We start from the raw sequence: 14,093 nt of genomic DNA on the forward strand, positions 1-14,093 counted from the left end.
GGCCCGGATTAAATGAAGGAAGAAAAACAGATGCCGGCAACTTGTTCCACATGCGAGTGGACTTACACAAAAACGAGTCATAGAAATGATCCATTCTCAAGAAGCCAACATCAACTGTAAATGTGTGTTCCACTCGTGTCGAGTTTTGTGAACATACACCAAGGATCAATGTTACTAGTTCCTTCGAGCAGGCTCCATCGAAATACCTATAGAACAGACTCAGCATATATATATTGCGTCTGTTAGTCTATTAACATTGAATTGTCATAATGGTCAGATGGACCGCCAGGCTCATGCATTCCACAATCACTAAATAGTAGAAAATTATCCGCGTCTAACTGTTTGTGCGCTTGGTTCTTCTAAACCACGCACCGGATTTTGACAGGGTATTCACTATCTTTAGAGAATTTCTTCCCGAAGGTTTATATATATACATATATGTAATACAAGCATTTTATATTTAAAGAAAGTAGAGAAAGGTTGATGTTTTGTAGTAGTAAAAAAATATTTTCGGGCGCTTACGTTGATAAAGCTGGCTAAACCTTATGATGAGAAACTTTGTATATATTTTAAATTATTCCTAGCAGTAATTTGGAAAATTTGTTGGAATGATAAAGTTTAATATTATTTGATGTTCTAACGTGAAAAAGGTAAATTGGGCGAGGGTTAGTGCCTATATGGAATGCAAGCCCCTGCGGACCGCCCTCTTTTGCACAGAATCAAGTAGGTTTATCAGCCAGAGATGGTTTCCAAATTAAATTGTTGGACATACTTGAGGATTTAACAGGGTCACTATTGAAAAATCTGCTAGCCCCATAGACATATGAATATTAGTAGACCTGCCCTAAGTGATTAAAAGCGTATTATCCCCACTCCCCATACCGGTTCCATTGGAGCCGGCTGTGCTCGCGTATGGCCTCAAGTGAAATTTGAAAACGTGACGTCATCATTCTTGTGCGAACTATGGTCGAGGCATCATCGGTTCATTTTACGAAATAACACGGCAAAATGTTGACTTGTACTATGAAAACTTGTAAAAATAGATGTGAAAAGGAGAATAAACCCAATTGTCGTATTACATTCCATATATAAGCATTATTTTACTTTATTTTAAGCATATTCACATCGTATAATATAGATCAGTTTTAGAAACATATACTATCACATCGAGAAACGTCTGGACGCGAAACACAAAGCTGGTTGGTTGCTGGGAAGTAAATTATGAACATTTATAAAAGTGTCTTAACTAAATACTTAAACGAAATATTCGACTCTGAAAATAGAACCGAATTTTTTTGCCGAATTTGGACTTTGCAAATTTGTTCATAACGTGGCGAGTAATTTGCGCTCCCATGTAAAAATGTCTATTCATTCAAAAGCAGGTTTTACTTTTAAGAAGTAAATGGTGATATTATAATGCGAGATGCCTATTTACTGTCAGATTGATTTATTGACGAATCACAGTCAGCCTTACTCCCTTCGTTCTTCAACAGTTGATTTTACCCCTCGCCATTATCTTCTCGTCTATTAATTCCTATGTCTGTGGCTAGCCCTATAGAAGATGCCCGGTTCTTTGAAGCCATAATACTTGAGCCGGTCTATATATTATAAGTTATAAGAGAGCTGTTAGCGGCATACCATTTTAATGTAACTGAAACTCGACTATAAAATAATTAAAAAGATGTCCATATGTGTTACGAACGTATTAGTCACAGTATGGAATACGCACATCCCATTTTAATACGATAAATTTTATACTGTGCATATTATTTATGTTTTTCTACTTCTCTCAGTATTTCTGCCAGTGGAAAATTGCATTTTTAATTAAAGAATCAAAAACAACTTAACTATCACGACTTTTCGCCACAGCGGTAGGCAGAGGATGGACCACCAAACATCTTCATCTTGGCATACACTCTTTGCTTCAGTCACATTCATACATCATCACATACATACCCTTCTGTCATTCTTACTTTTGGCATGATCCAACTCAAGTATTTTCTTCAGTTGATCATGCCATCTCTTCCTCGGGCGTCACCGACTTCTTATCATATGTTCTTCTTACACTCCTTTTTTCGTTCATCTGAAATCCAATAACAATAAATAAATGCATTTTGAGCATTAATCCGGAATACAAGATCCAGTAAACTTTTAGAATCGCTGGCCACCATAAATAAACCACTCTGCATCACTGACTGACATGCATAAATATACCACTCTGACATGGACTGACAGCTGACAGATAGCATATATGACAGATGAGCAGCGTTGCCAGGTCCAGATTGTAATATTTCCCTAGGTTGGGAGTCGAAATTTCCCTAGATTTCCCTAGATTCCGGGGGTACCACCTTGGCAAGTTAAAAACGTCCGTCCGGGGGGGGGGGTTGAGCTTTGAAAAAAGTACTTGGTTTTTGTTGATAACTTTCATATATTATTTGTAGTAATAAAAATACGCCACATATACACCAGTACGTAGTCACTGTTTTTTTTATTCTCTTTCTTATAATGGCAATTATTTTTGTTATAACACTGACACAACAAATTTACCATTGACATTTGACAATGACAAATTTACACAAATGATAATTATAAAATACTTATCATTTCAAATGATGATTATAAAATACATAACATTTACATGATATTTACAAAGATCGGGTAATTATAGACTATTCCTGCACACAAAATACCTTCTATTTAACATGAATTTATTCATTATCCTATTCACATAATCATTTTTTCTTAATTCAATTGAATGGAAGTATTTTTGTCGATAAGTGTGACGGAATAGGCAATATTTACGAAAATACATGTGCATGGAGTAAATTGTTAAGGTCAAATAATAGCAATACATAAAATAGAGATGCCTTAATCTGCAATTTTGTGTTTTACCGGGTAAGTAGAAGATTGCAACGCCAGTAATAATTTGTCAAATAACATATTTTAATGATAATAATATTTGGATAATTTGTAAGGCGCTGTTTTTGTGAAAAAACACCTCCAAACTTTGGAAATGTACGCTTTACAGATTAAGGCATCGATGGGCTGTAATCTTAATAAAAATCACTGTAAACCTACCGAAATTGCCGAAAGTGGAAAGCCAAAAGTGAAAAGCTGAGAGAAGATAATTTCTTATTGTAATGATCATAGACAAAGTCGTAATCTGAAACTTTTAAGAAGTCCCCGGTTTTAATATTTTTTGGAACATAAATATAATTTTGAGTTTGTCAGTGTAAAAAATAACATTACTTCATTTATGTACATCAACATTATTTAAGATTCCTGGAAATCCCAAAAATAAAAATACATTTATGTTCACTGGCAATCCCAATAATATTGTCATGTAAAAAATTTTTTTTGCCAAAAAGTACGAAATTTCCCTAGATTTGTGCTGATTTCGTGAAAATTTCCCTTTTCCTTAGATTTTTTTTTCTCCCCTAGATCTAGGGAAATTTCCCTACACCTGGCAACGCTGCAGATGAGAGATTTGGTTTTATATATAATGTCGAATGTTTTTTGTTCCTCTATTAAAATCATAGACAAAACATGCAATAGTCACAAAGTCAAAACTAAGGCCGTCATTCCATGGGTTGGTAAGGAATCTTCCTTAACCTATTAAACGCCAACGTATCCGGACACGTTTAAAAATCATTTCTCCGAATATAACTCGCTATTCTGGGGAAACAACATATGGTAGATTACATGCTATTTTTATAAATATATAAAAAAACATTATTTTGTAAACCGGTATAATTCACAAAATCATCATTTTGCATAAACAAGTAAGTTATTACAAAAATTGAATCAGATGGCGCACCAAGAGTTAAACCGAGTGCTGTAAGCCCGCTGTCCAACAAATTTTAAATTCATATATGAAAATTACAAATACATGGAAAAAATCATTGAATAATATAATTAATAACCGCAATGTGGCAAACTTGGTGGTAAAAAAAATGTACTGTTTTTTTATATAAGCCGTCCTCCCATTCTGTAGGTTACGGTAACCGAAGATCCTAGGCAGAAAATTTCCACTATGGTTGCACTATAAACTATGGCGAACTTTAATTTTCTGCGCCGGGTCTACAGCACTCAGTTTATGTGGTTTCCTTAACGGACCGTGGGACATCGGGCTAAATAAATTAGCGGGAAAAATAGCAGGGGGGGCAATAGTGATCTATTTCTATGTTCTATGGTTTCTAGTCTATGATATTCTAACTAAACAGAATTTGGTGTCATGCAGGGTGCAATCCGAATCCATGCACTCGTTTGTTGTCGGCGCCGTCTGCTGTCGGTCATCGTGTGTTTATGTTGAGTGAATATTGTGTGTTTTCCGAAAATGAATGTGTTTTTTAATAAAATAAAGCATTGCATAATGTAGAATAGTTATGTAGTGAGCTAATTTGTACTCAGATGTAGTTTATAGTTTTTATAAGATTTTTGTTATACCGTCACAGCATCGTTGTGCCAGTTTGACAGGTAATTTATATTATTTTTGTAATATCTGCCTTTGTTTACGTTTACCCCCCAAGCCATGTGTATTAAATACTAATGATTGTTTTTAACTTTTACATAAATTTTTATCAAATTCAAATTATGGTTAACCTTGTTTACCAAATGGGAGTTATGTATAAATTCGTGACCGTTCTATTTTGCGCTTTTTGTAATTCAATTCGGAAATAATTAAATCATATTCGTACTGTGCCTTTGGTTAGAAATAAAAATTAATAAGTATTTACACGTTTAACTTTTAAGATGAAGAATGGTTCCTATTTGACGTAAAATCAAAATTCCGAATAATGACACATATTGCCACATTTTTATATTTGTGAATTCATCGAAGATGTAATCTGCGATGAAGCATAAACCAAAATAAATTTTGCGGTTTCTGATTCCTTGTAATTTTAATTTTTGTTTCACCGTTTGGTAAATAATTAAGTACCTAATTGATTTGTTTGCGTATTTGATAGTAGATAAGTTATATGTTTAATTTATCTTTTCATCTAATTTATGTTGCTATAAAAGACGAAATAAAAACAAGTAGTGCTGTCGCTACGTTCTAAGAAAATTATATATGATGTAAGTTTATATAATCATTATATTGTTTATGTCTATCTGGCAGAGGGTGAAGAAAATCTTTCATATTTTGACAATTTGTTTCTTGTCATATTTTCTGTTGAAAATCAATCTTTATCGCTGCCTTCTTGTTTACATAATATTTATGTAGTACTAATATTGAAAACTTGTCTAATATTGAAAACGTGTAGGACACAAATACCAATCAACCAGACTAACGCTCCCCATTCTCGAAGATGAAAACTAACCCGTTTAACCGCGAAATAAATAAAAACATCTATATATTTATCTATTTTGTTTGGGATAAGGGATTTTCATCAATAGTTCTACTAATAAGTAATGACAAATCCTAATGATGATAAATCTGTTTGCAAGCCTAGAAAATCTAAAAGAAAACGCATTAGTATAATAATAATAAAATGAATAAGTTTTTAATCTCCACGGTTTTTTTTAAACCGCGATAGATTGAATAAGTCTTGACACATATATTGTGAAGGATTTATATTATACCACACTAGGCATTTTAGTAACAGTAAACATCGCGTCTAGAAAAGTGTGTTTCTAATTTTCTCTTATTTAAAAATAAAAAACCAAAATTTCCTCTGAACTGAAATTTGTGATAGTAGGTAAACACTTATCTACTTAATCATAAATTATCATATATTTTATGTAACATTTAAAAAAATTTCAATAAGGAATTATACGATTTGTCCAAAGAAACTCCATAATTAATAATGTGTTTTTTTTTTCAGGATAATCTCCCACCATGGGGACCTACGTATTGTGCTTCTGTTTGCTGCGGATCATACTGCCAATATGCCTCGTATCCAGTAAGTTACCTACTAAACTTTATTATTGAAAAAAAAACATCTTACGTTTAAAGACCTTCCTGACTGCCGGAGTTCTCTATCTTATCGAGTGAATATAGCCTGTAATATTATTAAATAATAAAAAAGTTCATATTACATAAGCAGAAGACAATAAACCTAAAATAATATTACTAATGTGGCCTTCTTGTCTTATGTCTGAGATGTTTTCCAATGCAATTCAAATGTTAGATTTTCATAACTTTTTACTTGCTGGTCATTTGCATCAGTTTGAGGAAAACTATGCTTTTTGGAAAAACATATAAGGAAATTGAATGAGCTACCTCTCACAGTAGTATCCTTTCCATTTAAAAATAAATTTAAGGATAGGTACCTATAACAGAAAAAACAATGTTGAAAAAAAAGGATGTAAACATTTCCTTCAAAAATTTATTTTCTTGTTGATAGTTATAATATTTCAGTAAACATTTTGGGCACCGGTGCGCATGGTCGGGAAACACGCCGAACACGCGTCCAACATGTGTACAAGGTTGACAAGTCCAACAGCTCGGCTGTGGAACGATTTGCCAGCCTCTGTGTTTCCTCCACCCTACAACATGTGTCTCTTCAAGACCCATGTTCACTCTTTCCTCTCCTCAAAAAGACCCATCACACACCATCCCCAAAGATGACGTAGGTCCTGGGGAATATTTTCATCAGGGCCTCCTTTGTGGAGTTACATGATTTTTTTAATTGGCTGACTAGGCGCTTATCTAGGTACCCTAGATAGAACTAAACTAACACTACGTGTTTGTAGGTACCTACCCTAAATAATAGGTTCCCGGTAGGTCTAGCGCGTATAATGGCTTGCAAACTGGGCAAGGCGTGCGTGCGTTCTTGGGGGCGCGACCTCCCGCGACTCCCGCGCAAATCACGTTTGTTTTCGGCTTTGTTTCATGAAAAAAAAACTGATTATATAGAGACGTCGCTGACCCGAATGCGACCTCTTTTATTTGCGTCAATATTTTGAAAAGTCATGGCATTTTCCTGCCAGGATTTGGGAATGTTCCCGTGGATTTGTTTGGTATTATTGTCCTGTGGGGTTTGCTGTTTGCCAGTAAGGATTTTGTAATGTATATTATCCCGCTGCACCTCTATTACCAGCCAATCTATCCTCGTGATACGAAATCGGTTGGTTTTCTGTACAAACCCGATAAATTTGATTATAAATCTGAAATGATTATAATATTATAGCAACGTATTCTTCTGGCAAAATTCCCTGCTTTGCATGATTTTTTGTATCATTACAAATTACAAGCAATGTTTTCTCCCTGTTGCATTTTTTCACTGTACACATGATAGAATGAAGAAAATTGATGACTACTTATCTCACCAAAAAAATTATAACTACCAATAGAATATAACTAGGTTATTTTTCTGGTTGGATGCCAGTTAGAATCTATGAATTACTCCACGGACGGGTTGTAGTATTAATTGGAGGATTGGAGCCTTTGATTGGAGCACAAGAAGATTTGAAAAATGAACAATGGTTCTATTTTGAATGGGTGGATGGGTGCATTGTCCGGCCTGATAGGTCGTTAAGGCGGGGATTGTCGTTCCGTGGTTTTAGATTTAATCGACTTACATCAGTACCTACTTTTGCCTTTCCACCTCGGCGAGGGAAAGGTATCCAGAAACCCCCTCCCTGAGCCAAGAGACTACCACCGCCCCTCGAAATGGATGTTGAACTGTGGGGATGCTTTGAAAATCTATTGTTGCACGACCACGAATAGCAACTAATAGATTACGCTATACGTATCAAAGCGTTTTATACATATAAAGACCGGTCAGTGATTAAGTTGGTACCGGGTCTGATGTCCAATTCCTCGGCTGGCTCAAGTCCTCATTTTCCGCTTACTGTGATGGTAGTGAGAGATTTTCAAATAGTGTAAGGTTATTCGTGATCTGGGAACGTTTGTCTTTCTATATTTTTTAAATTAAACAATTTGTCACCACAATCTATACAATCCCATACAGATCTCTGTCACCTGACAAATCATGTGTTTTAAATGTGGGCGAGCCGACGATGGTATGCCGTGATCCGCTAGCCAGGCGATATTTGAAAATGATGCGACCCAACCATCGTAAAGATCAAGGTGACAGATCCCATACATAGAAATGATATTCCGCGGCAGTTCCCCAATTGATCTAGCCCCCTCTCCTGAGAAATATTATAGCGTAGTTTGGCACCTGAACATATAATCTGCCTAGGCCACACCCAAATGAGCGTTGGTGCGTAAAGCGTAACGTGACTAAGCCTTAATGGCAATGCAAAATCACGATGTAGGTGTTTAAAACAGTAGGTATTCTATATATATATATATTCTACCCCACTTTTACGGGATTTTTACGCTTTTAAACCGGGCGTAAGGCAGATTTACCTATATCACCTATACAACGTCGCCGTCCGACTTTACGCGCGGCTTGATATTTACACCACGTTTGTAGATAAGGCAGTATATCTTTAGTCTGTAAGTAGTTCTGTTACTAGTTTTATTACCCGTTTTCACCCCGTTTTTATCTCGGAAGTTTTCAACGTTTTTGGTATCTTTTTCTTATTAACTATTAAAAAAGAAACAAAATGGCTTCTTGTCTTATTTTCGACTTTTAAACAGATGTTTCTGAACTCCATATCTCATCATGGAAATAGGATTATAAGTTGAAATGGGTGAGTAGAAATTTTATTTATTTTTAGTACTTTGCAGTAGGATATTGAAGTAAGTGCCGATTATTATTAATTGTTATATTTTTATGAACATTTAGCAATTTCATGATTCATTTAACTATTTATTTTCGGTAAATCGATCGTTTATATTTTATCAGTGTGTACGTGTGTAGTATATCCAAAATAAAACCAGTTATGGATTTATTCTTTGTCACTGTACCTCTAATAAGACAACAAAATAAGAGTAAAAAATATTTAAATTTAAAAATTATGTAAAAACTAAATTTTGCTCTTGCAAAGTAAGAAAAACATGTATTTCATGGAGCTTATTCTTGTATATTTGAAGGTGAGGTTAAGACAAGATATTATACTACAATAAATATAAGACAGAATATAACATTAATTGAGTTGAATATAGAATTATAAAAAACTGCAACAAAAACTTACTCCTGATAATAATAATAATTCAGAAAAACTTTTTTTCTTCAATGTGCATACTAATTCTCATACTAGTGGTAAGAATGAGAAGACAGGATGAACATAAAAATAAATTCAATTCATAACAGAATTATAAATATAAACAACATAAATGTTACATGCACAAGAAATATCAGAAAAAAACTCGTTTATAGACTTTTTATATTTGTCAAGCACGCAATTGAAAACTTGTCCACTTTTGATATTACGTTATTGTAATTATCACATAGTCTGTTCAAGCAAGAATTTTGTTTATAGTTTGTTTAGTTTTATGTACTTTGAACAAGTCAGAAAAGCGTGTGGAGCGTGCGGGTACATTAAATTGAATCTTATTTACCAACTTTGGCCATTGTATATTATTGTTAACTTATTTATACAGGAATAATGCATCTATGTGATGTGATACACTCAATGAATCAATTTCAATTCATGATTCATGAATCTTTCAATTTACTGTTTTGTTCTGTCAGCGCAATGAGTGTAGGAAGTAGGACTTATAACCTGATTTGTTTATTTACTTAGCAATAAACCTACCTAAAAGTGTTTATTTCTAATCTAACTAAACAAAGTGGATTCAGTTATTTATAAAAGAATACATATCGCACTTAAATTAATACCTGGTTTTTATCTGAGTTGAAAAAGTTTTATTATGAATCTGAAGAATTTATTAAATAATGTCATTTTGTGTACATTTCAACACATGTAATATGTACAAAATATAATTTATGAACACCTACGATAAGGAACTCCATTGAAAAATATTAATCATACATAATGAACAACAGATAATGCTGATTCTAAATATACACGTTTTATCTTAATTCAGTCGAATTTCAGACTTATAAGAGATGACATGTTGAATGGAGGTGAGGAGGAATGGAGAAAATATATTTGTCGACGTAAAATTTTGTCAATATCGTTTTTTTTCAATTATTTATACTGTGTTCTGAAGCGTTAAAGAAGCGCTGGTGCCATGTTTGGCTAGCCCTCCTTGCCTCGCCGAGGAATAGAGGCAGACGGCGGTGTCGGGAAAAACCTCCTAAGCCAGGCCGGGACACTGAATCAATTCGGCTTCTCAACTTCTATGAGATACTCCTATATTTTTTTTATTTATTTGTTAAAATCCATTGAAATATACAAAAATTCAGCCTGCGTATGTTTTATGCTCGCAAAACTCGAAAAGTAGATAAATGTAGTTTTTTAACAGTAACATTGTAGTATTCATTAGTGAATGGTGGAAGAAGTCGGAGACGCCCGAAAAAGACATTAGCAATAGCGAAGCATTGCTGGGTCCACTAGTGTTTTAATAAATTATTTATTTAATGAAAGTTCGCGCCGGTTTGATTCAGTGTCCCGGCCTGGCTTGCGGTTGTTTTGTGTCGGGCCGGTTGATCCCATCCGCGTCCCAGATACGCGAGGGGTAGCCCACCCGGTCGAGGCAATGTTCTGCCCTTTTTTCCGTGGCGAATTACATCTAGGTCTAGATGTATATATACACACACAGTATATAGAAAGTTCTAAAAATTAAATTTAATAAAATGGAACAAATTTTTTCGCCACTATGGCTACACTGATTAAAAAACAAATTATAGTAGATTTAAATGTGAGGTTATATGGTAGTTTGTAATTTGATTGTGGACATTAAAAATGGGATAACACAAATTTTCTACTAACGGTGGAATTCACGTAAAATTATTGCGCAAGATATGATTCGATCGAACACAACTCTATAATAATAATAATGGTTGGATTATTTGTACAGCGCCCCGTTTTCGTGAGAAAATCGGCGGGAGCTTAACAACTTAATTTATGCATTTAATCTATTCCTATCACTTTGACTTATAACTATGTTTAATAGCTAGTTACTTATAACTAGTGGCTTGTACTAAGATTAATGTCTAGTGATTAAAAACTAAGACTTTTAACTAGTGAACTAACTTTTCGAATGAATTTTTATGTTCCAATTTATATTCTCAAACCTTGTAGAGAATATAATAACGTGATGTTTACCTAATTTGATCGGCTAAGATGTTCATCGTTTCAGGAATCCATTTCTGAAAAATGACAATGTATTCACTTGAACCAGTGTTTTTTTAAAGTACCTACTTACGAGTACGATATTTTTCCTTGGAACTTCCCCGTGTAGCCATTTAAACGATCGCAGCGCTCTCTCCTTTTTCTACGCTTTCTTGACCTATGTACAGTGTACATATATACAGGGTGTATCGGCACTAACCCGACAAACTTTAACCAGCTATTCCTTAGCACATTTGGAGTAAAAAATGTTATGTGCACTTTGCTGTCCGGTAACGTTTTTTTTTAATAAAAAATTAATTAAACATATTTTCACCACATGTCACCACTGTTTTATCCTTTGTCAAAATTTGAAAGCAACATCGCAACTCTCGCGTGTTGCTGCGAACGAAGCCCGTATTACATAATCCAGTACCAGAAAAGAAATATTTTATTTAACAATAATGATTATTCACATTTTTCGTATGCGAATCACTGATTGTCTTCTTGTATTGTACACATCAGTTTTATTTTTGTATCTAAATTGTTTCACCTCTGGAATGCTTTGGTTTCACCTCTTACGCGTTTCACGTATTAAATAGTCTAATTTTGAAACTAAGAAACTAATTAGTAGATTTCCTGAATTTATAATCGAAGTCCAATAATTCTGAGCACTTTTAAAAACAATTTTCCTCACTTAGGTACTTATCAATAATAATAATTGGATTATTTGAACAGCGCCGTTGTTTTTTAAATCACCGTAAGTGCTCTGTCAAAATGTTACTTGCTAGGCTATCCTACAACGTATATTTTTTAATAAATTTAGTTATTTACAACTTCGCGGAATGTGATTTATGAATATTATTGCTTATGTTAAAAGCCTTCCAGAATTACCGGAATATAACGAGCAGCTTGACACACTTAAGTTTATTTCCACTAATTTGAAGGTACAAAGAATGTATAGTTTTAAAAACAATCCCGATGAATCAAAAAACGGTTCATATAAAACTGCTGCGCAACACACTGAGACAAAGGAAAGCACTCACACAAACGTCATGACTGCATTGGATTGACCACCTGCAAATGAATGCTGCCAGATTGCTAATTTATTTAAACAATAATTATTAAATTTTATTTAAAATATCGCAATTTTTTTAAAAAATCGACAATAAATTACAACTATAATTTAAAAAAAATATTCTTAACCCCACGCTTTTTCGTAATTGATTAATTAATTCAGAATTTAAACGTTGCTTGAAATGACTAGCCGTATTTGGTGACCAGATCTGAATATCCAGGTTCAGAATTTAAACGTTGCTTGAAATGACTAGCCGTATTTGGTGACCAGATCTGAATATCCAGGTTTAGAATTTAAACGTTGCTTGAAATGACTAGCCGTATTTGGTGACCAGATCTGAATATCCAGGTTCAGAATTTAAACGTTGCTTGAAATGACTAGCCGTATTTGGTGACCAGATCTGAATATCCAGGTTTAGAATTTAAACGTTGCTTGAAATGACTAGCCGTATTTGGTGACCAGATCTGAATATCCAGGTTCAGAATTTAAACGTTGCTTGAAATGACTAGCCGTATTTGGTGACCAGATCTGAATATCCAGGTTTAGAATTTAAACGTTACTTGAAATGACTAGCCGTATTTGGTGACCAGATCTGAATATCCAGGTTCAGAATTTAAACGTTGCTTGAAATGACTAGCCGTATTTGGTGACCAGATCTGAATATCCAGGTTTAGAATTTAAACGTTGCTTGAAATGACTAGCCGTATTTGGTGACCAGATCTGAATATCCAGGTACTTCCTCACCTTCCACTCCTTCCCTTAGCCATAAAACTTACCCCAATTCAACATAAAAATTGTTTAAATTATCGGATGTAATGAAATGCATAATAATTAGACCCCAAAATACTTAATTATTCAGGGAAATAAACCCCTGAGTCATCAGTTGGAAATACCAACGACATTAAGTGAAATTAACAATGCAATAATCCTATTATTGCATTGTTTAAAATTTCACTTAATTATTAGCATTAGCAAATAATATTGGGATTAGCAAATAATAATTTACGACAATTTACTCGGAAATCAATAAAGCCAGAATAATAAAAAAAGAAAGTTATCACTTACGTCGTCTGTAAGTGGCTTTACCAAAGTTTGATAATGCCGTCAGAAGGTGAAACAGCTGTCACGCGTAATAATAATTACAACTAGCAGAACTTGTTTATAAACACACTGTTTTTATAAATTTTTTAATAAGACTGTTAAAATAAAAAAAAAATCTCTAAATTGAAATGGAGTTCTACAAACTAAACTTAAAATCAAATAAATTTATTGCGAAGGTTCAAAGTACTGTACTGTAATATTATATTAAATAATTTTTACGTGTTTAATTATTGTTTAAAGTCAGATTAAAGCGATTAAAAAACCCACCTGGCAATTCTTATTCGAGTTTCGTTGTTTTTACGTATTGGCGCGCTTACAAGCATCAGTCGTCTCATTTTTAACCATTAATATTTAGTGTGTAGGAAAGAGAGAAGACGCTTTTCGACACACTTGTCGAAAAACTTGTTGAATGCCGACGGGCATACTCTTCTACAGATTTTATTAAATATTGATATGTAGGTAATATTGATGTGTAAATGAATGACATTGTGAGAATTTTACCAATAAATAATAAATGAAAATGCGGACATGTAGTTTATGTTAATTTTTTTATTGGAGCATTTGTTCGAAGTGACTACCATTATTTTCGATGCAAGCGTGTAGTCTTGTTATATTTTGATTATTTAAGTTTGCAGGATTTGCTTTAATTTCTGCAGCGGCTTCCATCACTCGTTCGAGCAGTTGCTCTCTTGAGGCTATTGGCTTAGCATACACTTTTTCCTTGAGAGCCCCCCACAGGTAGTAATCCAGGGGGGTCAGGTCGGGTGATCTTGGTGGCCAAGCAATGGCCGGACTTCCACGGCCTATCCAACGACCAGGA

General features: G+C 34.1%; 1 protein-coding gene across 1 annotated transcript in view; it reads left to right on the forward strand.

The window, feature by feature from the left end:
- The first annotated feature begins 4,253 nt into the window (after positions 1-4,253).
- Piezo (piezo type mechanosensitive ion channel component) overlaps positions 4,254-14,093 on the forward strand; it is a 138,892-nt gene continuing 129,052 nt past the window's right edge. The window contains exons 1-2 of the mRNA XM_089651351.1: positions 4,254-4,476; positions 5,826-5,903. Of these exons, the coding sequence (XP_089507477.1) occupies positions 5,840-5,903 (64 nt within the window). The 5' untranslated portion in view covers positions 4,254-4,476; positions 5,826-5,839. The remainder of the gene's footprint in view (positions 4,477-5,825; positions 5,904-14,093) is intronic.

The sequence above is a fragment of the Hesperophylax consimilis genome, chromosome 4, assembly GCF_061612785.1.
Source record: "Hesperophylax consimilis isolate HC1 chromosome 4, BYU_Hcon_1.0, whole genome shotgun sequence".
Taxonomy (NCBI): Eukaryota; Metazoa; Arthropoda; class Insecta; order Trichoptera; family Limnephilidae; genus Hesperophylax; species Hesperophylax consimilis.